Genomic DNA, 27056 nt, shown 5'->3' with positions numbered 1-27056 from the left:
GCTGACAGCTCGGAGCCTGGAGCCAGCTTCGGATTCTGTGTCTCCCTCTCTCTCTGTCCCTAACCCACTCGCATTCTGTCTCAGTCTCTCTCAAAAATAAACACTTAAAAAATTTTTTTTAAAAAATAACAGAAGCATATAGTAAAATAAAGCATAAAAACAAAATGTTGTCCATTAAGACATAAAATTTTAAAGACAAAATAAAATCAAATATGCACTAAAACAAAATAAAAAGCATCAAAAATAAAAATAAAATCTAACAAAACAAAATCCTAAAAGTCCCTGACACAAAATGAAAAAACTATATATATAAAATAAATTCAAATAAAGCATAAAATAAATACTAAAATACAAGCAAAGAAAAACAAAAAAAACATAAAATTCATTCTATCCCATAAATAATATAAAATAAAATCGAACATAAAAGAATATACCAAAACATAAAATTAAACCTAACAAAATAAAACATACAAAAACAAAATGAAATTGAAACAGACTAGAAAAGTGATTCCCTTCGGGGCGCCTGGGTGGTGCAATCGGTTAAGCGTCCGACTTCAGCCAGGTCACGATCTCGCGGTCTGTGAGTTCTAGCCCCGCGTCAGGCTCTGGGCTGATGGCTCAGAGCCTGGAGCCTGTTTCCGATTTTGTGTCTCCCTCTCTCTCTGCCCCTCCCCCGTTCATGCTCTGTCTCTCTCTGTCCCAAAAATAAATAAAAAACATTGAAAAAAAATTTAAAAAAAAAAGAAAAGTGATTCCCTCCACCTGCTTCTCCCTCAGAGTCACTAAGCCACCAGCCGTCTATTATAATTCTCTCCTGTACCTCCTACGAAGATAAGGAATCTGAAATTCAGAGTGTTTCGATGACTTTCTAGGGTCACACAGCTCACTTGTGGTAAAGCCAGGACTAGCACGAATTCACTGATCTTTGTACTTCTAGAATCCAAGAGGCACAAATGCTGTCAGTACTTCTAACATGTCCATTAGCTTCCCTTTATTCCTTCAGTGATGAAGGGGCAGGCATCCCTCAAGGCCCCAATGGGATGTCATACCCCCTTATAAATGCAGAAGCGAATGTCGCCCTGTAAGGAGAGCAAGAAGGCCCGATGTGTCACAAGAAGGCACCCTGCACATGAGTTGTCTTAGATTGCACGTTGGTAGACAAAGCCCAACAGAAGCTCCTGGAAAGGTGATTGTGATAATACCCACACCCAACCCTAACGCTCTGCATTATCATGCTAGGGACACAGGAACCGGCTGTCTATGAATTTGGTTCAACTAGTTCTGACTGGAGGTAGGGATACTAGGACAGGAGGCGGGGAAAAATCTGGGCCAGGACCCACTGGCACAGTGCCCCTTCATCTTCCCTGCTGGCTTCATCCACCCAGCCTGAGGTGGGAGACCCGGGACATCCGTCCTGTGTCCCCAGTTCCTGGAAAGTCTCTGGAGACCTCTGAAAATAAATGTCCTTCGCTCTTATTATCCAAGGTGTGGTCCATGGACCGGCATCACTAGCATCGCTCTGAGCTTATTAAAAATGCAGAATGTCAGGCCTCAACCGAGACTGACTGAGTCAGAATCTACATTTTAACATGATCCCTGGGAGACAGATGTGCACGTTCAAATTCAAGAAGCACTGTTATATGCCACTGGATTCCAGACTCTATTCCTGGATACAGAATAACAATAACTATGCCTTAAATTTGTACAACACTGGGCTTGCAAAGCCCCTCCACACCCATATTTGAATGCAGGCTTCACAAATAAGGAAGAGACTGTGATCCTCATTTGGGTAAATGAGAAAATCAAAAGGTTAAGCAGAAACCTGAGGCCTCTCGGCCACCAAGTGAGCCACCAAGCCAGCACCAGGCTTGGCACGGTGTCAGGGCAATGATAGCTCAGGGTTTTGAGGCACGCCTCAGCAAGGTGAAGGGTGCAATGGGTGCCTGCTCTCCCAGATGCCAGGCTCTGGTAAGTTCCTCTCCCCACCCCACCCAGAGCGTCCCCAGTGCTTACTTTTTAGGAGGTTCAGGAAGGCCCGGGTGAACCCCTGGGCATAGGCTACTTCTGGGCCTGAGACGCCCTCCAGGCGCAGCAGGTGCTGCTCAGAGGGGAGGCTGGCCACGTCAGTCAGCTCCGCCAGCTCGTGGGCCCCTACACCGGGGCCCAAGGCCAGCACAAACACAGTGATGCCCTTGCACTTGGCCTCCAGGGACAGAGTCCTTAGCTTCTCCCGGTCCCAGGCGCTGGTCTCGCTGGCCACGATGGGGAAGAGGACCTGCACCCGCCTGGGCAGAGGGGCTGCCAGGAGCACCTTCTCCAGAGTCCATTCCAGGGCGTGGCCCAGGGCGGGAGCTCCCCGTAGAGGGCCACCGGCGGCCTCGCGGAGGTGCCTCTGCATCTGCAGCCGGTGGCCGTAGGAGGTGAGGTGGAAGCCCTCCAGCACAGGGGGTTGCCCCGCACCTGGCCAGAAGCCTGGAGTTGTGTGCATCACCAGGGCCACGCGCGACCCATGGGGGGACGTGCTCGGCTGTGCGGCCACCTCCAGATCGCCGAGCATGGCGTCCACTAGACTCAGGGCGGCACGGTACACGTCAGCCCCAACGCCATAGGAGCTGTCCACCACGAATGCCACGTCCATGTCTACTGCCAGGGGTCCCGGCACGCTCGCCGTGCACTCTGGGGCTGGTCTGCACTTGTCTGGGGAGGAAGCGCCAAGAGAGGCTCGGGTTACCAGGCATCCCTTTCTTTTCCATGCAAACACATTTCCAGCCTCTTGCTAAGAATAGTTGCTGCTGAGCTCTACCAGCATTGTGTTAACAAGGCAAGCTGATGGGCCCTGTAAGTAAACGTGCCCATTTTTCAGAAGAAAGGATTCAGAAGATCTGATCCCACACTTAGAAGTTTTGTAACCACTAGGCCACAGCATTCTAATCTCTAGGTTCACAGACACCTGCCTGGTTCAGTCCTGGCTCTCTTACTTGGATGAATTATCCAGCCTTCTTCCTGCCTGTTTTCCTTATTTGTCAGATGGAGATAACGATAATAATAACAGTACCTACCTTATGAGGTTGTTTGTGAAGTTTAAATTAAAAAAAAAATGAGTTAATAGATGTAAGTGCTCAGAACAATGCCTGGTGTATGTAAGAGTTCAAGCTCAATAAATACCAGCTAGGTTTAAGCTTCTACAGGAGAAGGAACTGAGGCCCCCAGAGGCCATGTGTCAAACGATTTGATGGGTGTGAAAGCAGCTCATCAACTGTAACATATTCTACAAATGGCGGTTACTGTATTTGACTCGACCGAGTTCTCAGAGCCAAATGTCCCATGGCAGTGTTTGGTCTAAGTGTGGATCAAGTAGAGGGAAAAATTAAATCTCCTTTCAATTTCACCTCACTCTGGCCCCAGATACTATGGGTGTGGATGAGAGCCCTTCACACTTGGGCATGCATGGGCTTTAGTACAAATTTCTCTCTGGCACAGATTAACATGGGGTGCAGGTACAGTGATGAAACCTGGAGACCCAGAGACACTGGATGGCTTGCCAATATCCCACCAGTGGTCAATGGAAGTTCCAGACTTAGAGCCCAGGACTCTTTTAATTTAATTTAATTTAATTTAAGTATTTTTTAGAGAGGGAGGGGGGCAGAGGACAAGGGGGAGAGAAAACCCTAAGCGGGGCTCCATCTCACGACCATGAGATCATGACCTGAGCCAAAATCAAGAGTCAGAAGCTGAACCAACTCAGTCACCCATGTTCTCCTAGAACCCCGGACCCTTGTGTCTAGCTTCAGAGGTCTGCCTTATACACTAAGGGGTCACTAAGTAAGGAACACAAGCCCAGCCATCTACAGGAGCCTGCCAGCACAGGTAAGAGCAGATCAGGGATAAGACAATAGGGATGAAAGGGACTATGGGGCACTCACAGATGCCTGCCCCATCAACAGAGGTCAGGCACAACTCGGTTTGGGCTGACTGTGGCCACAAGGGAATGCGGTGTGTGTGTGTGATTCTCAAGATGATTCCTAAGAAAAAGTGATTCCCAGATTCTAAGACTCTGCACATATCAAGCAAATACACATCTGCAGAGCAGACCTGGCCTGTGGCCACCAGTTAATTCATCCCATTCTAAAAACATCAGTCCTATCAGAAATACTATCTGGGCTTACCATAACACAGAGTGCAGCGGGCCATGTGCTCCACATCCTGTGGACTCTCGGTCTCCCACACGAACACGTGAAATCTGTTGGATCCATCCACCTAATCCAAACGCATACACAAGGTTATCATTAACTGAGTTAAATTTCCAGCCATGCTGTTCATGCTTTTCCCAATTCTGATGAGAAGGACATTAATATGATATTTTTAGAGAACATGTATAGTTATATACATAATTAGAATTTGGTATTATCTGTTACAGTCATTTATTGCCATTTAGTTCTCCAGTTCTAAACTGGATATGAGACTATCATTGCTGTGGGTACGTGCAGGTCTTCAGACTCCCAATGTGTGTAAAACTCAGTCAATGTCATGTCGTGTTGGAATGAAGATCAGGGAGTTGAAGGTTCGGTCATTTATAAATTCCATACATCTGGAGCTGCCCACAGTATGCAAGATGCAGTGTGGTGGGAGTTACAAACACGAACAGGCAGACCCTTCATGGTGGTGGTGGCCATATAGGTAATACAGCATTAAAATACAAAGAGGTAGATACCATAAGGGAGGCCTTTCTAGCATATTCCTGGTGTTTAGGGCTGGTACACGCCCAAGCCAGAAGCCAAGAGTGAGGAGCACTCAGGGAAGGCTTTGGGGGAAGGCAAATATGTTTATCTCTTTCCTTCAACCTTTCCAATTATGACTAATTTAATAACTGATATCAAAGCTTAAAAGCAAACTATTAATAAATCAAAATAGTGATAATGATAATAATAATAATAATAAATCATCCAGCAAAGTCCATGTGACAACTGGTTATCAACAAACCATTCCCTCTTCTTCTTAAGGCCACAACTAGACTACATTTCCCACCCTACCTTGTAGCTATTTAAAAAAAAATTTTTTTAGTTAAAAAATTTTTTTGAATTTAAATTGAAGTTAGTTAACATATAGTATAATAATGATTTCAGGAATAGAATTTAGTGATTAATCACTTACATATAACACCCAGTGCTCATCCCAACAAGCACCCTCCTTACTGCCCATCACCCGTTTAGCCCATTCCCTACCCATCTCTCCTCCAGCAACCCTATTTATTCTCTGTATTGAAGAGTTTCTTATGGTTTGTCTCCCTCTCTGTTTTTATCTTATTTTTGCTTCCCTTCCCCTGTGATCATCTGTTTTGTTTCTTAAATTCTATATATGAGTGAAATCATATCATATTTGTCTTTCTCTGACTTATTTTGCTTAGTTAGCATAATACTCTCTAGTTCTATGCACATTGTTGCAAATGGCAAGATTTCATTCTTTTTGATCGCAGAATAATATTCCATTCTGTGTGTGTGTGTGTGTGTGTGTGTGTGTGTGTGTGTGTGTACACACACCACATCTTCTTTACCCATTCATCAGTCAATGGACATTTGGGCTTTTTTTTCTATGATTCAGATGTTATTCCTTTTTAATGAGTCACTGAGTTCTCTAAATCTTGTGTCATGATTTTTTTCCCTTTCTTTCCCTCTTTTTTTCCTGCTTCATCGTTCTCCATAATCTTATCTTCCATATGCTGATTTGCACTCTGCTTTGTCCATCCCTGCCATCAGGGCATCTATTCAAAGTTGCATCTCAGTTATAGCCTTTTTAATTTTGGCCTGACTAGAATTTATTTCTTTTATCTTTGCAGAAAGGGATTCTCTGGTGTCTTCTATGCTGTTTTCAACCCCAGCTAGTATTCTTATAATCTTGGATTTAAATTCTAGTTCAGAAATTCTACTTATATCTGTGTTGATTAAATCTCTGGCCATCATTTCTTCCTGTTCTTTCTTTTGGGGTGAATGCCTTCATCTTGTCATTTTGGAGGAAGAAAAAATTAACCAAAAAACTTAAATTAAAAAATCAGAAACAAAACAAAAATATCAATTAAGAAAGCTAGATCCTAGGTATGTTTCAGCCTGCTGGTTGAAAGAAGCTTGATAGAGAAAAAAGGGAAAGGAAAGAGAAAGAAAAATAAAGGAAATTTTTAAAAATTAAAAAAATATATATGTAGTAAAATAAAGAAAATAAAATAGAATAATTTTTTTAAAATTGAAAATAAAATAAATCAAACAAAAAATAATTTGTTCTTTCTGTATCCAAGAAAGAGAAAGAAAACAATTTAAGCAAAAACAGAAGGAAAGAAACTGAATAAACAAACCAGTAAACAGAATGAAATTCAAATGTAGTTACATCCAGTTTCGCGTAGAACTGAAACTATGAACCACTCTATAATCCATACACTAAGCAGGTGGAGGGATTTGTGCTGGTCTTCTGGGGGATGTGCCTGGGGCGCTCAGTTGGGTGGGGCTTGGTGTAATGTCTCCATTCTCCACTAGGAGGCACTGCTTAGCTTACTGAGGTGGGTTCGTGTGCATGCACACATGGGCGTACAGTAGATGTGAAAATGGCTTCACCCAGCTCCCTAGCCTCTGGTGCCGGGACTTCACACTCCCATGGACCTGCTGTCAAGCATCCCTCCCCTATCTCAGATGGGGTTATGTTTCAAAACCCCACACTTCAGAAACCCCTGAAGCTTGGACCCACACCAACTCTCTGGGGGAGGGTCTCAATGGCCGAGTGCCACCTTGCCCCAGAAAGTGCTCATGCAATTGCACAGTGGCAGAGATTCAGAGATTATGGCAAATCATAACACACAGCCAGTGCCAGGTTTCATTGTACTCTGGCATCTTTGACCCAATACCAGCAAACGTGGCTGCTCTCTGGGGTCCATTAGGACCTTTGCCTGTGAGGAGGCTGTATGGTCTCTACCAAATGCACTCCAATCAGGAGAACCACTTCTCCTCTTGTGGCACACGGGCCCCTCAGACCCCACTGCCTGCTCCTGGGGATTTGCCCTGCTTCCTCAACCAAACACTACCAGGCACTGAGCTTCAAACCTTCAGGCGCTGCTCTTCACTGTTTATATACTGGTGCTATGGAAACTCTCTCTTTCTCTCCATCAATGGTTTTGGGGAACAGATTTCTTGTTTAGTCACCTGCAAGTGTTTTCATTCTTTCTCTCTCTCCAGTTACTTTTGGGGGGAGTGTTTTTCTTGCACGATCCCAACGTGCCACACTCTCCCCCTTTCTCTTTCCCTCTCTGTCCTCTCTGTCTACAAAAACACCTCCCTACCCTCTGTGGCTTTTCTCTCCCAATTCACCTCTCCACACCATGTACCTGCCAAGTTCTATGGCTCAAGTTATGCAGATTGTCGTGTTAATCCTCAGATCAATTTCATAGGTGTTCAAAATGGCTTGGTGATTATCTAACTGCATTTCAGGGATGAGAAAAGCTCAGGGTCTTCAAGCTGCTCTGCCATCTTAACTCCTCCCCACCTTTCCTCGTAATTAATTGGACCATGACTAGGGTCTAGCCAATGTCTAGCAAGCAGATGGATGCCATTTCTAGTGCATGCACATCTGCCAGTCAAATGTAGATGGTCCAGAAAAAGGTTCTGAGGACCTTGGGTATGGTGGGGACATTCACAGGAGCCCAGGTGCTGAAATGGGTCCATAGCACAAAACGCTCCTGTCCTCCAATGCACATCCAAGGAATTGCATTATGCAAAGGATGGCATAAATATTACTTTACTATGATAAGCCACTGAGACTTGGGCATGAATGGTTCCACAATTAATCTTCTCTGACAGATGCAGATTATTTCCGGGACTTCTAACTCGTGATAAAATTAGGAATACTTTCAGATTATTTCTCTCCAGATGTGAGGTGGTTGTTAGGTTAATCATATCCATCCCATTGTCTGCTCTCTGCCAAACCATGAAGGACAGTGGCCCACTGAGGAGAATCTCCTCCTCCTTCATCCCTGTGGCCAGGACCAAGCAGGCTCTGGACCCTCCTCTGGAATCAAGGGCCTAAGGTCTAGGGCTAACATCATGTTACTTTGGAAAATAATTTTCTGTAACATGTACTCCTTATAGAGCTCTTCACTCTTTTTGTTTGGGACTGCAACATATCCCAAACTTTATCTCTCAGAGTGAGCTTACTTGAAAGAAAATCCCATGTGGAGAAAGAAATATAAAGAGTTGGACTTTTGTTCGTGCTAATGTAACACAAAAAAAACCATGGAAACTTTACTAAGACTCTTGAGAAGAAAGGCAAAATGCATCTTCTCTTCTTCCTCACATGGTTATACCTTTTGCTGAATTAGAAATTCACATTAACCAAGATCAATTAAACAGCTACTACATAAAAGCCTTAACAAGCCATGTGGCGATACAAAACTGACATAATCACACCTTCAAAGAGCTTAAAACCTAACAAGAAGGAGAGAAAAACAATTTTCAAGAAAGAGATCTATTGATATGTTTTAGGAATGTTCATTTCAAGAGCAAGGGATAGAGGGAGCCTGATGCAGATAGTGACATCTAGCACTTTGGGGAGAATGAGTAGGATACTTACTTAGCAAAGAAGCAGGCGAAAGTATTACAGTGTGGAGGAACACCATGTATGAAGGCCCAGAGTAGACAGTGGTTGCCTATAGAATTCTCCCCAGTGTTCCCACTCCCCAGAGATTAGAGAACACCCACCTCCAATGTGCAGCTACACAGCACATGTGAAACCCTGGAACCCCCTCCCCTGACAGATGGAGGAAGCTGACATGAAGGAAAAGTGCAGCGTTGCCAAAATTCAACATTCTGATTTACTCCAAATGGTCATCAGATCTGAATACTGACCAAACCAAATAAATCATCAGGAATTAAAGAGAAGAGCGTAGGCACAGATATGACACATTGATGGCTTTACTGGAATCCACAAGAGACAATGTGAAATGCTTCTGAAAGCAGGACCCATAGCAGTGTTCCAGAAGCTGTGAGAGGTCCAAAATCATCCTAGGAGTATCAATTTTACGCAGAGTTGTGGGGAAATGCTAAGTTAGTGTATATTATTTTTAAACCACAGGAAACCTCGGTGAAGTGTATTACAAAATGCAGGATTTGTGTGGAATTTTAAGATACTATGAAAAACTTCAAAGAAATTCAAACATCTCCCCAAGTTTGACCCATGGGAAGGGTCCTCTGCCATAGTTGGCTGTGTGACCTTGGATAAGCCTCTGGCCTCTGATTCCTCAGCAACAGAGTTTAGGATCTGAATGGATGCCATGGGATTTCTTTCTGTTTCAATACAGCCTGGTCTTCAGTTACTGTCTTCTGTATTTGCCTCATGTTCAGGACACTGTGTTACCTTTTCAACTCTGAGCAACTCAGAAGATATAACTATTCCATCTCTTGTACGCTTATTGGAAAATTACCAAATTCAACTGAATTGGAATAGTTACAAACTTACATCTTTTTAAAAACTTTTCTTAGGGAGAATAATTTTATGGTCATGCTTAAAATTTTTCCTGTTCTTAAAATAAAATTGTGGGAACAAGTACACAAAATCCAATGCAAGTCCACAGGGAAATATGATTCAGTATAGATCATCTGTATGTAGTTGTTATCAATGAAAAATTAATTACTTTGAATTTGGACTTGCCAGCATGGTCCTTGTCATTGATAAGGTGAATGAGACAATTCCTGGGAAAGTTTAAGCAGAGAAACAGTATAGGAGGGAATCCAGTAGAAAGAGAGGAGAAAATTGGCTCTATGATCCTTACTACAAACTCCTATCAGCACCAGAGTAGGAAATTTCAAATATAGAGTACCTTAAACCTTAAACACTAAGTGATCTGCTTGGTGGGCGAAGCTTTACAGTGGTTTAAATTGACACCTTTGGTGATTCTCTCAACCAGCCTCCTGAATGCCCGGCTGTGGTCTGTTGGGATTAGTTGTGTACAAAAGACAGGAGTGTATGGAGGAGAGAAGACATGGCACATGGATTTGTATTAATGTCCTCTTTTGTTTCACAGACAGATATTTTTTTCAAAGGATCCAGACAACCTTCAAACCCTAGCCCCAATGTTAAAGAAGTATCCATGAGCCCTGAGCTGGAGAGATCCACAGGGTTTGATTCAAGTTTCAGCTGCTGTACTAAGCTGCCAGGGTCATGGGACAATGTTTCTAGAACTAAGTTGGGGGAGGCTCTTGGCTTGGAAAGATGGGAGTAGAAGAGAAGGAACCAAGTGCTGGGAAGGAGGATTTGCTTTGGACAGATGGGGAGCTAACTTGACCCTAAGGAGGGAGAGCTGGAAACCATCTGGCTTCCAGTTGAGGCAAGGACTTGGGGAACAAGAAGGGGAAACTAGACAAATTAGGGAAAGAGACAGAAATAGAAAAAGAGAATCATCATGTAACCTGTGATGGACTCCAGGAGGTTGAGTCCAGCCCCAACTCCTCGCAGTCGGCATGGTCCCATCCCACCCCAAGACTGCTATGAAACAGCTGCCTTCTTCTGGACTCCCCAGGGGTTGGCATTAGATAGAATGGGGTGTCAGGCAGCAGAGTGGGACTTGGGAACCTGACAGATTGGAGTGCAACTTCCAGGATTATGCAGTTTAGAACATGTTGCTTTCAATCTTTTTTTAAACGTTTATTTTTGAGAGACAGAGATAGAGCATGAGTGGGGGAGGGGCAGAGATAGAGGGAGACAAGAATCCGAAGCAGGCTCCAGACTCTGATTTGTCAGCACACAGCCTGACGTGGGGCTCGAACTCACAAACCATGAGATCATGACCTGAGCCAAAGTCGGACACTTAACCAACTGAGCCACCCAGGCGCCCCAGGAACAAGACACTTTACCATTGACCTTCCCTTACGTCATCTGGGAAATGTAGATTATCATTATTAACTTGTGTGATAGTTATGAAGATTAGGCCAACACTCCTCAAATTTAAATGCCCATGCAAACCATCTGCGGATCTTGTTAAAAATGCAGAACCTGATTAATTAGATCGGGTAGAGTCTGAGATTTGGCATTTCTCATGGACCTGGGTAATGCTCATGCTGCCAGTCCCGGGGCCACATTCTGAGCACTGAGGGGTGAAGGTGACAAAGCATGAAAACCACATAGTACGTGGTTGGAATGTCATAGGTGCTTACTTAATGGAAGCTGTCTAATTTAATAAATAGTTACTGGGCATAGAGGCACTCTTAAGATCCTTGAAGCGATGGTAATGATAACAGCTATACACTGAGTATATAAATAGAAAGTGTCAGTTTTTGTGCCTGTAGACACCATCTCCTAGAACTCTTAGAACAAATCTGTGAGTTTATTCCCATTTTACAGGTGAATAAGTGAGGCTCCAATGCCAAGAAAACATGTCTAGATAACATAAGGAACAAAAACATAGTGTGAAGCCTAATTGCCTAATTTCTTCCCTTGGTTGCTGATCCTGGCTGTATGGGAGTAACAATCTAACGGAAAATAACAACCCACATGGCCTTGGCAGCAGGTCATCCATGACCTCTGCAAGAGCCTCTTTGAACAACCCAACACTTTCTTCAAAAAAGAATGTCCTCCTCTGGCACAAAAACAGATACTCAGATCAATGAAACAGAATACAAAACCCAGAAATGGACCCAAAAACATATGGGCAACTAATCTTTGACAAAGGAGGAAAGACTATCCAATGGAATAAAGACAGTCTCTTCAGCAAGTGGTGCTGGGAAAACTGGACAGCGACATGCAGAAGAATGAACCTGGACCACTTTCTTACACCATACACAAAAATAAACTCAAAATGGATGAAAGACCTAAATGTAAGACAGGAAGCCATCAAAATCCTAGAGGAGAAAGCAGGCAAAAATCTCTTTGATCTTGGCCGCAGCAACTTCTTACTCATCACGTCTCTGCAGGCAAGGGAAACAAAAGCAAAAATGAACTACTGGGACCTCATCAAAATAAAAAGCTTCTGCACAGTGAAGGAAACAGTCAGCAAAACTAAAAGGCAATCGACAGAATGGGAGAAGATATTTGCAAATGACATATCAGATAAAGGGTTAGTATCCAAAATCTATAAAGAACTCCAAGGAAGACATCCAGATGGCCAAATGACACATGAAAAAATGCTCCACATCACTCATCATCAGGGAAATACAAATCAAAACCACAATGAGATATCACCTTACACCTATCAGAATGGCTAACATTAACAACTCAAGCAACAACAGATGTCGGTGAGGATGCAGAGAAAGAGGACCTCTTCTGCATTGTTGATGGTAATGCAAGCTGGTGCAGCCACTCTGGAAAACAGTATGGAGGTTCCTCAAAAAACTAAAACTAGAACTACCCCACGACCCAGCAATTGCACTACTAGGCATTTATCCAAGGGATATAGGTGTGCTGTTTCAAAGGGACACGTGCACCCCCATGGTTATAGCAGCACTATCAACAATAGCCGAAGTATGGAAAGAGCCCAAATGTCCATCGATGGATGAATGGATAAAGAAGATGTGGTATATATATACAATGGAGTATTACTTGGCAATCAAAAAGAATGAAATCTTGCCATTTGCAACTACGTGGATGGAACTGGAGGGTATTATTCTAAGCGAAATGAGTCAGTCAGAGAAAGACAAAAATCATATGACTTCACTCATATGAGGACTTTATGAGAGAAAACAGATGAACATAAGGGAAGGGAAACAAAAATAATATAAAAACAGAGAGGGGGACAAAACAGAAGAGACTCATAAATATGGAGAACAAACTGAGGGTTGCTGTAAGGGTTGTGGGAGGAGGGATGGGCTAAATGGGTAAGGGGCATTAAGGAATCTACTGGTGAAATCATTCTTTCACTATATGCTAATTTGATGTAAATTTTAAAAAATTAAAAATAAAATAAAATAAAAAGGATGTCCTCCTCTAACTTTTCTGAGTCCTGAAATTAAACAAAAATTTAAAGTGACCCTCCAAAATTTTTTGGCCCTCCTCTTAATGTTTTCATCTTCTAAAGCTGATTTCTTTTGTCTCCACGGTAGCCAGCATTCCATTCTTTGGATTTGGATTTTTTTTTAAGAGCAATACATAGAAATAAAAATAGAACCAGTTCATAGATTTATCTCATAGTGTTGTTGTAAAGATAAAATGAATTAATACATGGAAGAACTTAGAACTTCTAAACTCTCTTCCTATTTTTCACTTTTGAACTCAAAATCTTATTGCTGTTGGGAATTCTATACCTTGAGCAAGTTATTTAACTTCTCGGTGTGTCAGTCTCATCATCTGAAAAATAGGCTATGATAATAGTTATCTCACTGAGTTGTTTAAGGATTAAAAGACATAAGTGACTTAGCACAGTGCCTGAGTCAATAAACGTGAGCTATTATCCTAGGTAATGTTTCAAAGGAACATGTACTAGACTTTTCATAAAGAAACATGAAATTTGAAACCTGGCACTGGAATTGCATTTTCCCTGCAATCCTCTGCTTTTTAACTTTAAAAATAGGTCAAATATTTTGAGACACGGGCAACTGGACAGCTCTTAACAAATGGGATCAGGGAAAAAGAAAGGTATGGGGACCTGAGCTTGTCTTGTCCCTGAAACACAGCTAGATCAGCATCAAACCATTTTGAACACCTAGAAAATTGGTCTGAGAATTAACACACCAATCTGCATAATTTGAGCAATAGATCTTGGCAGGTATGCAGTGTGAAGAGGTGAATTGGGGGAGAGAAAAGCCATGGTGCCGTGGAAGGTAGGGAGCAATTTTCATGGAGAGAGGACAGAGAAAGAAAGAGAAAGGGGGATAGAGTGCAGTGCATTGGATCCTACAAGAAAAGCACTCCCCCTGAAAGTAGCTGGAGAGAAAGCGAGAGAGAAAGAGTGAAAATACAGAGGACTGGACAAGAAAACTATTCCCCAAAGCCACTGATGGGGAAAAAGGAGAGGGTTTCAATACTGCCAATTTTCTATAAACAGTGGAGCACAGAGTCTGAAGGTTTGCAGCCCAATGCCTGGTGGTGCTCCAGCAGAAATGCAGGGTGAATCCCTAGGAGCAGACAGTTTAGTCTGAGGGGCCCATATGCCCCACAGAGAAGCAGTTCCTTTGGCTGGAGTGTATTTGGTAGAGACAATATGGCCACGCCATGGGTAAAAGTCCTGGCAGACCCCAGAGAGCTGCCACATTTACTCATATTGGAACAAAGACACCAGAGTGCAGCAAACACTGGTGCCAGCTATGTGTTATGATTTACCATAAACTCTGAGCCTCTGCCACTGAGTGATCACACGAGCATTTTCCGGGACAAGGTGGCACCTGGCCATTACTCAGCAAGACCTTCCCTGAGGACCAGCACAGGTCCAAGCCACAGGAGTCGCTAAAGCGTGGAGTTTTGAAACATAGCCCTGTGTGAGACAAAACTCTGGATGGAGGCACCACCTGGCAGGCAGACAGCTTGGACAAAGATAGGGTAAAGGCAGAGAGTTGAGGACAGCCTGAGACAAAGGAGGAGTGACTGATCATGCATCCGTGAGGGTGCAAAATTCCTGCACTGGAGATTAGAGAGTAGGGTGAAGCCATTTTCACCTCTAGCACGCTCTCACTGATCAACCCCAGTGAGCTAAGCAGTGCCATCAAGTGGCGAACAGACCCATTTACAACAAGCCCTGCCAACCTGTACAACCTAGTGGCATATCTCCACTAGGGCAAGTCAGCCTGAGAATTAGAGCAGCAGGACCCTCCCCAAGAAGACCAGCACAATCCCTTCCACTCTGCAAAGTTCCAGTTCTAAGGGAAACTTGATATAGCTTCAATTGGATTTCATTTTGTTTGCTTGTTTGTTTGTTCATTTTCCTTGCTTCTTTTTCTGCTTATGTTGTTTTTTCTCTTTATTTTGTTTCTTTTTCTTTCTTGGAAACAGCACATTTTTTATTCTATTTTATTATTTTAAAAAAATCTTTTTTTTTCATTTTTTAGCTTTTTTTTCCTTTTGTCTTTTCTATCAAGCTTCTCTCAAAAAGTAGACCAAAACACGCCTTGAATCTAGCTTCCTTTATCTGATTGTGGGGTTTTTTTGTTTTTAATTTTTTAATTTTAATTTTACATTTAATTTTATTAATTTTTTTTTGTCCTCCCAAAATGACAAGATGGAGAAATCCACCCCCCAAAAAAGAACAGGAAAAAATGACAGCCAGGGATTTAATCAATACAAAATAGGTAAGATGTCTGAACTGGAATTTAAAACCACAATTATAAGAATACTAGCTTGGGTTCAAATAAGCATAGAAGACATCAGAGAATCCCTTTCTGTGGAGATAAAAGAAAGAAATTCTAGTCAGGCTGAAATTAAAAGTGCTACAACCGAGATGCAATCTTGAATGGATGCTGTGACAGCATGGAAGGATGAAGCAGAGCAGTGAATCAGCAATATAGAAGAAAAATTACGGGGGCACCTGGGTGACTCAGTTGGTTAAGCATCTGGATTTCAGCTCAGGTCATGATCTCAACGTTTGTGAGTTTGAGCCCCACATCAGGCTCTCTGCTGTCAGTATGGGGCCTGTTTAGGATTCTCTCTCCCTGTCTCTCTCTGCTCCACTCCCACTTGCGCTCACTCTTTCGCAAAAATACATAAACATCAAAAAAAAAAAGATAAAATTATGGAGAATAATGAAGCAGGAAAAAAAGAGGGAAAGAAAGGGGGAAAAAAAGACTTAGAGAACTCAGTGACTCATTGAAAAGGAATAACATCTGAATCATAGGAGTCCCAGAAGATGTAGAGAGAGAAAAGGGGGCAGAAGGTTTATGTGAGCAAATTATAGCAGGAAACTTCGCTAATCTGGGGATGGACACAGACATCAAAATCCAAGAAGCACAGAGAACTCCCATAAATTCAACAAAAACTGACCATCACCAAGGCATATCATAGTCAGATTACAAAACACATAAACAAGAAAAAAGCTTGAAAGCAGCAAAGGAAAGAAGTCCTTAACCTACAAGGGAATACAGATCAGGTTGGCAGCAGATCTATCCACAGGAACTTGACAGGCCAGAAAGGAGTGGCAGGATATATTCAACATGCTGACTGGGAAAAATATGCAGCCAATAATTCTTTATCCAGCAAGGCTGTCATTCAAAATAGGAGAGATAAAGAGTTTCCCAAGCAAACAACACTGAAGGAGTTCGTGACCACTAAACCTGCAAAAAATTTTGAGGAGGACTCATTGAGTGGAGAAAAAACAAACCAAACCAAACAAAACAAGACCAAAAGCAACAAGGACTGGAATGGACCAGAGAACATCACCAGAAATACCAACTCTACAGGCAACACAATGGCAATAAATTCATATCTTTCAATAATCACACTGAATGTAAATGAACTAAATACTCCAATCAAAAGACATAGGGTATCAGGATGGATAAGAAAACAAGACCCACCTATATGCTGCCTACAAGAGACTCATTTTAGACCTAAAGATGTCTGCAGATTGAACGTGAGGGGATGAAGGATCATCTATGCTGCTCATGGACGTCAAAAGAAAGCCAGAGTAGCCATAATCATATCAGACAAACTAGATTTTAAAACAAAGACTGTAACAAGATATGAAGAAAGGCCTCATATCATAATGGAGGAATCTATCCACCAAGGAGATCTAACAAGTATAAATATTTATGCCCCAACTTGAAACACCAAAATATATAAATCAGTTAATCACAAACATAAACTCATCAATAATAATAATACCATAATATTAGGGGACTTTAACACCCGATTTACAACAATGGACAGATCATCTAAGCAGCAAATCAACAAGGAAACAGTGGCTTTGAATGACACACTGGACCAGATGGGACTTAACAGATGCATTCAGAACATTTCATTCTAAAGCAGCAGAATACACATTCTTCTCGAGTGCAGGTGGAACATTCTCTGGAATAGATCACATACTGAGTCACGAATCAGCCTGAACAAGCACTAAAGATCGAGATCATACCATGCATATTTTCAGATCACAACACTATGGAACTTGAAATCAACAAGGAAAACATTGCAAAGCCCTCAAATACATGGAGGTTGAAGAACATACTACTAAAGAATGGATGGATTAACCAAGAAATTAAAGAGGAAATTACAAAGTACATGGAAACCAATGAAAATGAAAACAAGACAATCCCAAACCTTTGGGATGCAACAAAGGTGGTCATAAGAGGGAAGTATATAGAAATCCAAGCCTTCCTAAAAAGGAAGAAAGGTCTCAAATGTGCAACCTAAACTTACACTTAAAAGAGCTGTAAAAAGAACAGTAAATAAAGCCCCAAACCAGCAGAAGATGGGAAATCAATAATACTGAAATAAAAAAAATTAAAAAAGAGTAGAATATATCAATGAAACTAGCAGCTGGTTCCTTGAAAGAATTAACAAAATTGATAAACCCCTAGCCAGATTGATCAAAAATAAAGAGGAAAGGACCCAAATAAATAACAAATGAAGGAGGAGAGATGACAAACAGCACTGCAGAAATACAAACAATAAAAAGAGAATATTATGGGCAATTATATGCCAATAATTGGGCACTCTGGAAGAAATGGATAAATTCCTAGAAACATATAAACTACCAAAACTTAAACAAGAAGAAATAGAAAATTTGAACAGACCTCTAACCAGTAAAGATATCGATTGAGTAAACAAAAATCCCCCAACAAAAGTCCAGGGCTGCATGGCTTCCCAGGGGAATTCTAGCAAAGATTTAAAGAAGAGCCAATACCTAATCTTTTGAAGCTGTTCCATAAAATAGAAATGGAAGGAAATTTTCCAAACAATTATATGAGGCCTGCATTACCTTGATTCCAAAACCAAAGACCTACTAAAATAAGAATTACAGACCAATATCCCAATGAACGCGGATGCAAAAATTCTCAACACATTACTAGCCAATCTAATGCAACAATATTTTAAGAGTTATTAACCACAATCAAGTGGGATTTATTCCCGGGATGCAGGGGGTGGCTCAATATCTGCAAATCTATCAATGTGATACACCACATTAATTTAAAAAAGAATAAGAACCACATGATCCTCTCAATAGATGCAGAAAAAAACATTTGACAAAATACAGCATCCTTTCTAGATAAAAACCCTCAGGAAAGCAGAGATAGAAGGAACATACCTCAGGATCATAAAGGCCATATACAGATGACCCACAACTACTATCATCTTCAATGGAGGAAAAACTGACAGCTTTCTCCCTAAAGTGAGGAACACGACAGGGATGTCCACTCTCACCACTGTTCAACATAGTACTGGAAGTCCTAGCCTCAGCAATCAGACAATGAAAAGAAATAAAAGGCATACAAGGAAGAAGTGAAACTTTCATTCTTCACAGATGACATGATACTTTGTGTGGGATACCCAAAAGACTCCATCAAAAAACTGCTAGAACTCCTACATGAATTCAGAAAGTTGGAGGATATAAAGTCAATGTACAGAAATCATTTGCTTTTCTATACACCAATAATGAAGCAGCAGAAAGCAAAATCGAGGAATCAATCCCATTTATAATTGTACCAAAAACTATAAGGTAACTATAAATAAACCTAACCAAAAAGGTAAAAGATTTGTACGCTGAAAGCTATAGAAATTTTGTGACAGAAATTGAAGAAGACACAAAGAAATGAAAAAATATTCCAAGCTCAGGGATTGGAAGAACAAACATTGTTAAAATGTCTATACTATCCAAAGAAATCTACACATTCAATGCAATCCCTATCACAATAACATCACCATTCTTCACAGAGCTAGAACAATCAATCCTAAAATGTGTGTGGAACCAGAAAAGGCCTCAAATAACCAAAGTAATGTTGAAAAAGAAAACCAAAGCTGGAGGCATCACATTTCTGGACCTCAAGCTGTATTACAAGGCTGTAATCATCAAGACAGTATGGCACTGGCACAAAAACAGATGCATAGATCAATGCAACAGAATAGAGAACCCAGAAATGGACCCACAAACATATGGTCAGCTAATGTTCAACAAAGCAGGAAAGAATATCCAATGGAAAAAAGACTGTCTCTTCAGCAAATGGTGTTAGGAAAACTGGACAGCGACATGCAGAAGAATGGACCTGGACCACTCTCTTACACCATACACAAACTAAACTCAAAATGGATGAAAGACCTAAATGTGAGACAGGAAACCATCAAAATCCTAGAGGGGAGAACAGGCAACAATCTCTTTGACATCGGCCGCAGCAACTTCTTACCAGACATGTCTCCAGAGGCAAGGAGAACATAGCAAAAATGAACTATTGGGACTTCATCAATATAAAAAACTTCTACACAGTGAAGGAAACAATCAACAAAACTAAAAGGCAACTGATGGAATGGGGGAAGATATTTGCAAATGGCATATCAGATAAAGGGTTAGTATCTATAAAGAATTTATCAAACTCAACACCCACAAAACAAATAATCTGGTAAAGAAATGGGCAGAAGTCATGAAGTAACACTTTTCCAAAGAAGACATCCATATGGCTAACAGAGACATGAAAAGATGCTCAACATCACTCATCATCAGGGAGATACAAATAAAAACCACAATGATATACCACCTCACCCCTGTCAGAATAGCTAAAATCAACAACCCAAGAAATAACAGATGTTGGCAAGTATGCAGTGAAGGGGGAGCACTTTTGCACTGCTGGTGGGAATGTAAACTGGTGCAGCCACTGTGGAAAACCATACGGAGGTCAAAAGATTAAAAACAGAACTAACCTATGACCCAGAAATTACACTTCTAGTTTATTTATCCAAAGGATACACAGATGCTGATTCGAAGGGGCCCATGCACCCCAGTGTTTATAGCAGCACTATCAACAATAACCATATTATGGAAAGAGCCCAAATGTCCATCAACAGACAAATGGATAAAGAAGTGGTATATACATATATACAATTCCTTGGCGATCAAAAAGAATAAAATCTTGCCATTTGCAACAACGTGGATCAAACTAGAGGGTATTATGCTAAGCGAAATAAGTCAGTCAGAGAAAGACAAATATCATGTGATCTCACCCATATGTGGAATTTAAGAAACAAAACAGATGAACATAAGAGAACGGAAGGAAAAATAAGATAAGATAGGGGCGCCTAGGTGGCTCAGTCAGTTGAGAGTCCAACTCTTGATTTTGGCTCAGGTTGTGATCTCACAGTTTGTGAGACTGAGACCCATGTCAGGCTCCACGTTGAGCATGGATCCTGCTTGGGATTCTGTTTCCCTCTCTCTCTGCCCCTCCCCTGCTTGCGTGGTCTCTCTCAAAATTAAATCAACATTAAAATAAAATTAAGTAATAAAAATAAAATATAAAATAACAATAAATATGAATATTATATAAATATAAATATTTATATATATAATATATGAAATTATATTTATTATAAAATATATAAAATAAATATTTATGTATATAAATATATAAAAATATTTTATATAAATATAAAATAACAACAAACATAGAATAAAATGAAAACAGAAAGTGAAGAAACCATAAGAGACTCTTAGACACAGAAAACAAACTGAGGGTTACTGGAGGGGAGGAGAGGGGCTAGATGGGTGATGGGCATTAGGGAGGACACTTGTTGGAATGAGCACTGTGTGGTATATGTAAGTGACGGATCACTACATTCTACTCCTGAAACCAATACTACATTATATGTTAACTAACTTGAATTTACATAAATTTAAAAAATAAGACCAAGAAAAAAATGGGATCAGGCACAAATAGTCCAAGGCTACAAAACTTTTGATGTTTGTTTATTTTTGAGAGAGACAGAGAGCGCGAGCAAAGGGAGTGACGAGCAGAAAGAGAGGGAGACACAGAATCCAAAGCAGGCTCCAGGCTGTGAGCTGTCAGCACAGAGCCTGACATGGGGCTCAAACTCATGGACTGTGAGATCATGACCTGAGCCGAAGTCAGAGGCTTAACCGACTGAGCCACCCAGGCGCCCCATGGTTTCTTTATATTCTAGGTGTCCTTTGAGACTGGGGCTTTTTTTTCTGTGCTCCAGGGCAGACAAGTCTGCTCAGGGTTCCCTCCACATAGCCTTCCCCACTGCAGTTCAACATCAAAGGTGGAAGTTCCCTTCATTGCCATGTCAACGTCTCTCTCGCCTTTCTCTCTGTAGTGTCTCTTTCGGTGTGCAGAAGCTGTTCGGTCAGCCCTCAGTTCTTCAAGAGGAATTGCTCTATAAGCGGATTTGTGCATTCATAGAGAAGTTGTGTTCAGAATCTTTCTGCACTACCATCTTGGACTGGAAGCTGTTTTGTTTTCTTGATAGGTTACCTAGTAATTTATCTATTTTATGAATCTATTTCAGAGAATAACTTTTTAAACTTAATTTTTGTGTCTTTTTCTTAAAGCCTTTTTCTGCTTTTATATTAAATATCTTTTTGTCATTTGCGATATTAAAGTCCATTGTAGAGGACACAAATAGCTACATCTAAATGCAGGGTGGGGCTAGGAATGTAGCCATTTGCCCATCATTTCCATTACAGTGGAAGAAATGGAAGTTGGATTTAAAAAACTTTTTAAATTTTTTTGTGTTTATTTTTGAGAGAGAGAGAGAGAACAAATGGGGGAGGGGCGGAGAGAGAGGGAGACACAGAATCTGAAGCAGGCTCCAGGCTCTGAGCTGTCAGCACAGAGCCCGACACGGGGCTCAAACTCATGGACTGTGAGATCATGACCTGAGCTGAAGTCAGATGCTTAACCAACTGAGCCATGCAGGTGCCCCTAAAAACTTTTATTTAGGGCTTAGATGACCCAGTGGATGGCTTTAAAAAGTCTTTTCAATATGTCCTATAGCCTTGAGCATGTTTAAATGGAACAAGAAATTAGGGCATCTGTTTATATAATTGTTTCAAATTGAACAACCATTTTTCCAGAAGAAGCATGTGAGCATTGTTCTGTGAAATAAAATAACATAGAGGTGAAAGACAAAAAAACAAAAAAACAAAAACAAAAACAAACCCCACAGATAGTCAGAGATTCCTCTGACAGATAATTATAAAGACAAATTATAGGATATTCCTACTCTCCTAATAGGATTCCCCCTAAGCATAACAAACAGAGTAGCGGGGGAGGGTAAGGGCTATAATATGCCCAGCTATGAAGAAATGAGAATTTTCTGACAGGTCCTGAGAAGGGGATTTTTATTTTTACAATTTCTCCCCTTACTAGTGTCACCAGAAATGAGGTCATCCATTATATTTGAGCTGGCAAGCGCCATTTAACACCATGTAACATTTCTACATTGTTACACGTAAGAAACAGAATTGGTTTCCAGCAACCTGGGGCAAGAATATGTCCAGGAAATAGAAAGGAGAGCAGACAGAAACGACAGAGCTGAGGTTCGAGTATATTGAAGCTGGCAAATTCTTTTCACATACCATTACATTCTTTTACCTGGAACCCAAAGCAACGAAGAGGGCAAGAACATCCTAACCAAAATCATCTCTACATCAGATCCCAACACTGTCTGCCCAGGATCCCCTGTCAGAGAAGAGCAGTGATGGGCATTTGGGGGACATAACTGTACCCCAAGGATCACTCTCCAAATGTTAGGGAAATGCTTTTTGGACAATAGATCATTATACCTGTAAGAGAGCTAGATCACATTCATTTGTGACCCTCTCTCCATTTTAGAGCTAAGCAAAATGAGACCCAGAGAGATGAAGAGACTTTTCCAAATGCACCTCATTATTGATAAAAGCTCTCTGATTTTACCTGTTATTTGTTTACACCCTGCCTCGCCAACCCATCCCTGTCCACACATCCTGGTGGGCAAGAGGGATGTAACAGCAAACAAGGAACTTAGCTTCTGCATTTTCACTTTGTTTCTCAAAACCCAAGGTATGCAGTCCAATAGTCTGTAAGCTGTCACAATTTTACCTAGTGATTCTTAGGAGCATATTCACAGCTGCAATAAATATCCCTCACCTACCATTTCTGCTTAAGAGAAAATTAAATGGGCTAGCACAGCCAAATTAATTAGCTAGTAGGTTGAACCATATGATAATTCCAATTTTGCTGGTCCAACACAGTTGAATATTGGCAATGTCACATGGTTCAGTATGACATTCATAAGCATCCTGGTGTCTCTTAATAGAGAATCACTCTTTATTTTGATAGATCATCCCTTATATTCCATGAAATGTGTTATGTGGGCTTCAGTTAGAAAAGCCAAGTCTGGAGAATAGGTAAATAAATTGTGGTGTATATACACACTTAAAATAGTTCAGAACAGCAGTAACAAAGAACAGGTTACCTATATACACAACATAGATAAACAAAGAGAACAGATATTATGGTGAGTGGAAAAAGCCAGATACAAAAGATTACATGCTATAGGATTCAAATGACATGAAGGTTTGGAACTACCCCAACTCCTTGTTTGACTGTGATAGAAGACGCAAGAGCAGTGCCTCTGGGGAGTGTATGGTTTGGGAAAACTGATTGGATGCTGAAAGTGTTCAATATCTTGAACCATGTCTTGGTCACGAAGGTTTAAACATTTATAAAAATCCATTCGGCTGTGTATTTTAAATTAATGCACTTTACCCATTTTGCTATATGGGCATATATTTTAGAAAGAAAGAAAGAAAGAAAGAAAGAAAGAAAGAAAGAAAGAAAGAAAGAAAGAAAGAAAGAAAGAAAGAAAGAAAGAAAGAAAGAAAGAAAGAGAAAAAGGAAGGAAGGGTGAGAGAGGGAGGAAGAGAGGAAGGAAGGAAGGAAGGGAGGAAGGGAAGGAGGGAGAAAACCACATTCTCTAGACCCTCATGATACAATTTAGCATAGTAGATAAGCATAGGCTCTGAAGACAGATACCAGTCTGCTACTAACTAGATATTAGCTATTTGACCTTTGATGGTACACTTAACCTCTTTAAGCCTCAGTTTTCTTATGTCTGAAATGGAGACATACAGGAATACCCACCTCATAGAGCTTTGGGGATATTAAATAAGTTAATATTGTGAGGCACATGGCACAGAATAAGTACTAAAAGATGGCCCGTTGGTACTAGTGGTAACACTAGGAGCAGAGTCCACACTGAGGACCACCCCTTCCCGTGCATACACATCAATTTCTAGGGAATCCCTTCCTCTGAAAAACTCTCACTCCTCATGTGGTCCTCTGTGGAGGAGTAAGAAGCAGGTACTAACGCTTGCCCCCGAGCAGCTCCCCTACTTACCAACAGGGCATCTGGGAGGTTGTGCTCTCTTGTGAAGGTGATGACCGCAGGGGTGATATCCAGCGCATTGAGTTCCAAAATGGCAGTGTTGATGGTATCTGTATCATGGGCCCAGCCTGCCTGGAAGAACACAGCCACCTTCCTCATGAGAAGGCCAGAGCGTACACGTTTGAATACATGTCTTGCCACAAACCTCATGGCTTCCCCAAGGCTCCTGCTGCCAGTTGACCCTTGCAAGGGGATTCTCCTGACCGCCTGCAGGAGTGCAGGCTTCCCCTTGTAGTCTGAGAAGCGAGTCAGGTAGTCTGTTTTGGAGTTGTACGAAACGACAGCCACTCGGGCACCTGTTGGGCAGTTACTTTCACTTATATCCATCTTCATCAGTAGGGATAATAGAATGTTTCTCATTCTCTCAAAATCCAAGTGGGAGACGTCATTTGACATGTCCAAGGCAAAGACCACTTCGCTAGGGAACACAGGGCATTTGGAAACACCTTGACACAATGGATACACAGATTTAAGATTTTCTGTAATGCCTCTGAACAGGGGAAGTTTGAGATTCAAGTGAAAAAGAACATCTATTACGTACCTGTTGAGCAAGCTGGAAGGGAAATTGTTTTTGGAGAAAACACAAGACATTGTTAGTTTATATAGGCAGTGGTATGTTTTCCAGCTGAGTGCTTTAATATGAAAAAACCATCTCCTCTGAGAAATTCAAGCAGTGAACTTCTCTCTTGCCTATTTGCTCCCCGATATCCATTCTTCCTTTTTTCTATAGCAGCAGATCCCAGTCTCTGGGCATATGGCTGCCTGGCACAAAGATGGCATTTCCCAGTGGGGGAGCGATCTTACTAAGTTCTGAGTAATAGAATAAGAGAAATGGTAGAAACAATTTCAAAAAGATATTCTTCCCTTTTCCCTTCCTTTTCCTACCAGCTAAAGCTTGATAGACATCTTGGACCTTGAGGGCACTTGGGAAACAGGGCCCCCTTACCCTAATGGCAAGGCAAGAAACTATAAAGACCCTGTGTCCCTGAATACTGTGGAGCTCTGTATCAACCCTGCACTGGCCACTTCCTGGCTTTGATCTGAGAAATACACTTGTGTCATTGCTATTGAGCACTGAGGTCGCTCTGTACTGAACTTAAACCTAACTAATACACTGAGATATTCTGAAACTATATATATATATATATATATATATACACACACACATATATGTATATATATATATACACACACACATATATATGTATATGTATATATACACACACACACATATACACATACACACATATCTAAAACTATGTATAATATACTATATATATATCATATACCATATATTATATATAAGTGTGTATGCACAAGTAATATGTTTTATGGAAAATATCAGAAAACCAAAAATTAAAATTACCTTTAATCTATAATGTATATGCATGTGTATGTATATTTAATTGTTAATTTAGTTTTATAAAACTCGGACCTTAGTATATGTCCTATGTTGAATCTTTTTTCACTTAATACATGATGAACATCTATTCTTCTCGTCCATATGTTTAGAGCAGTATCACCTCGTCTACTATAGATGTCTCATGATACTCCCACCAACATCCCTTTGTGATGAGCGCGTTTATACATGTATCTGTGCATCTCTGTCCAATCATGCTCCTATAATATCTCTATAATTGTGGCTTTTGATATGCAGTGTCCAATTGCTCTTCAGAAAGGTTGTACCAACTGACACTCCAACCCGCAGTGTGTACTTTTATACATTTCCCAAATTTAGGTAGAGAAATTTTTCTCATCTCAAAAGTATTTCCAATTTGAGAAACAAAAAGAGTATCTCATTTTCACTTGTATTCTTTGACCTCTTGGGAGGTCAAACATTTTTACAGGTTTATTGTTTGTTTGTATTTTTTTCTTCTCCGAATCTTCCATTCATTCATGTTTTTTCTCCCATTTTCAATCCAAGATTTTTTTACATCAGGTTTAACAAATATGAAATATCTGTGCTTGTAGGAGAAAATGATTGAGCAGGACCAACTGTATATACTTTGACCTGACAGAGTTAAAAAGATAGGTCCTTTGCTTGGGTCCATTGCTTATATTGCATATATTTCCCCCCATTTTTCTGTGTGCTTTTGACCTCACGGTGCTCTTCAATATAAAGGGGTTTTAATTTTTGACATGGTCAACTCTGACGTTCTCCCTTTGGGGTCAAAATTATAGTATTATTCTTTATGATTTCTAGGAAAGAGGACCCCAGAGTCTGCTGGACCAGAAACTGAAAGGGAATGGACAGAATTTAGAATTTGAATAAGGAGGGCCGGGTGTATGTGGAGAAAACCCAAGCATCTAAATTAAGCACTCTGCCAAATCAACATTCTCTCCCTATTGCTAGTGAATAGAGAAAAGTACATGTTACAGGATGCAAATATCCTGGCATACATTGAAGACACTAAGTAAATTCCAGTCTGGGAATGTGACAAAACATTAAGATCCGATCATTTGCAAATCCATTTTTAAAACATAAATGTAAATTTAAAAAGACACATTTCTTATTGAAGGCTCACTGGTGATCCCTCTTGTTTAAATGGGTGGGATAAAAATAACAAGGCTTCTCTGTATTTGTTTTGTTATAAGAAGCACCAAGATGCAGACACGTAGGTGTGCAATTGCCAGTGCATTTCAGGAGGTGCCACATTACAAGAGAATTGTTCTCCACCATTGAGATGGCATGCCTTTTAACCACTTCATTTCTGACACCACATTCATGAAGATTACTT

General features: G+C 40.9%; 1 protein-coding gene across 1 annotated transcript in view; it reads right to left on the bottom strand.

Annotated features, from left to right (window-relative positions):
• LOC124526037 (collagen alpha-4(VI) chain-like) overlaps positions 1 to 27056 on the bottom strand; it is a 102492-nt gene that overhangs the window by 8023 nt on the left and 67413 nt on the right. The window contains exons 30-33 of the mRNA XM_047098733.1: positions 24860 to 24871; positions 24271 to 24764; positions 4167 to 4257; positions 2014 to 2697 (exon numbers count right to left, since the gene is read on the bottom strand). Of these exons, the coding sequence (XP_046954689.1) occupies positions 2014 to 2697; positions 4167 to 4257; positions 24271 to 24764; positions 24860 to 24871 (1281 nt within the window). The remainder of the gene's footprint in view (positions 1 to 2013; positions 2698 to 4166; positions 4258 to 24270; positions 24765 to 24859; positions 24872 to 27056) is intronic.

This window comes from Lynx rufus, unplaced genomic scaffold (genome assembly GCF_022079265.1).
Source record: "Lynx rufus isolate CCGP_SWC_20201006 ecotype Redwood Valley unplaced genomic scaffold, mLynRuf1.p SCAF_5, whole genome shotgun sequence".
In the NCBI taxonomy this organism is placed as follows: Eukaryota; Metazoa; Chordata; class Mammalia; order Carnivora; family Felidae; genus Lynx; species Lynx rufus.
Note: the sequence above shows the minus strand (reverse complement) of the source record. Positions and strands in the feature narration are given on the sequence as shown.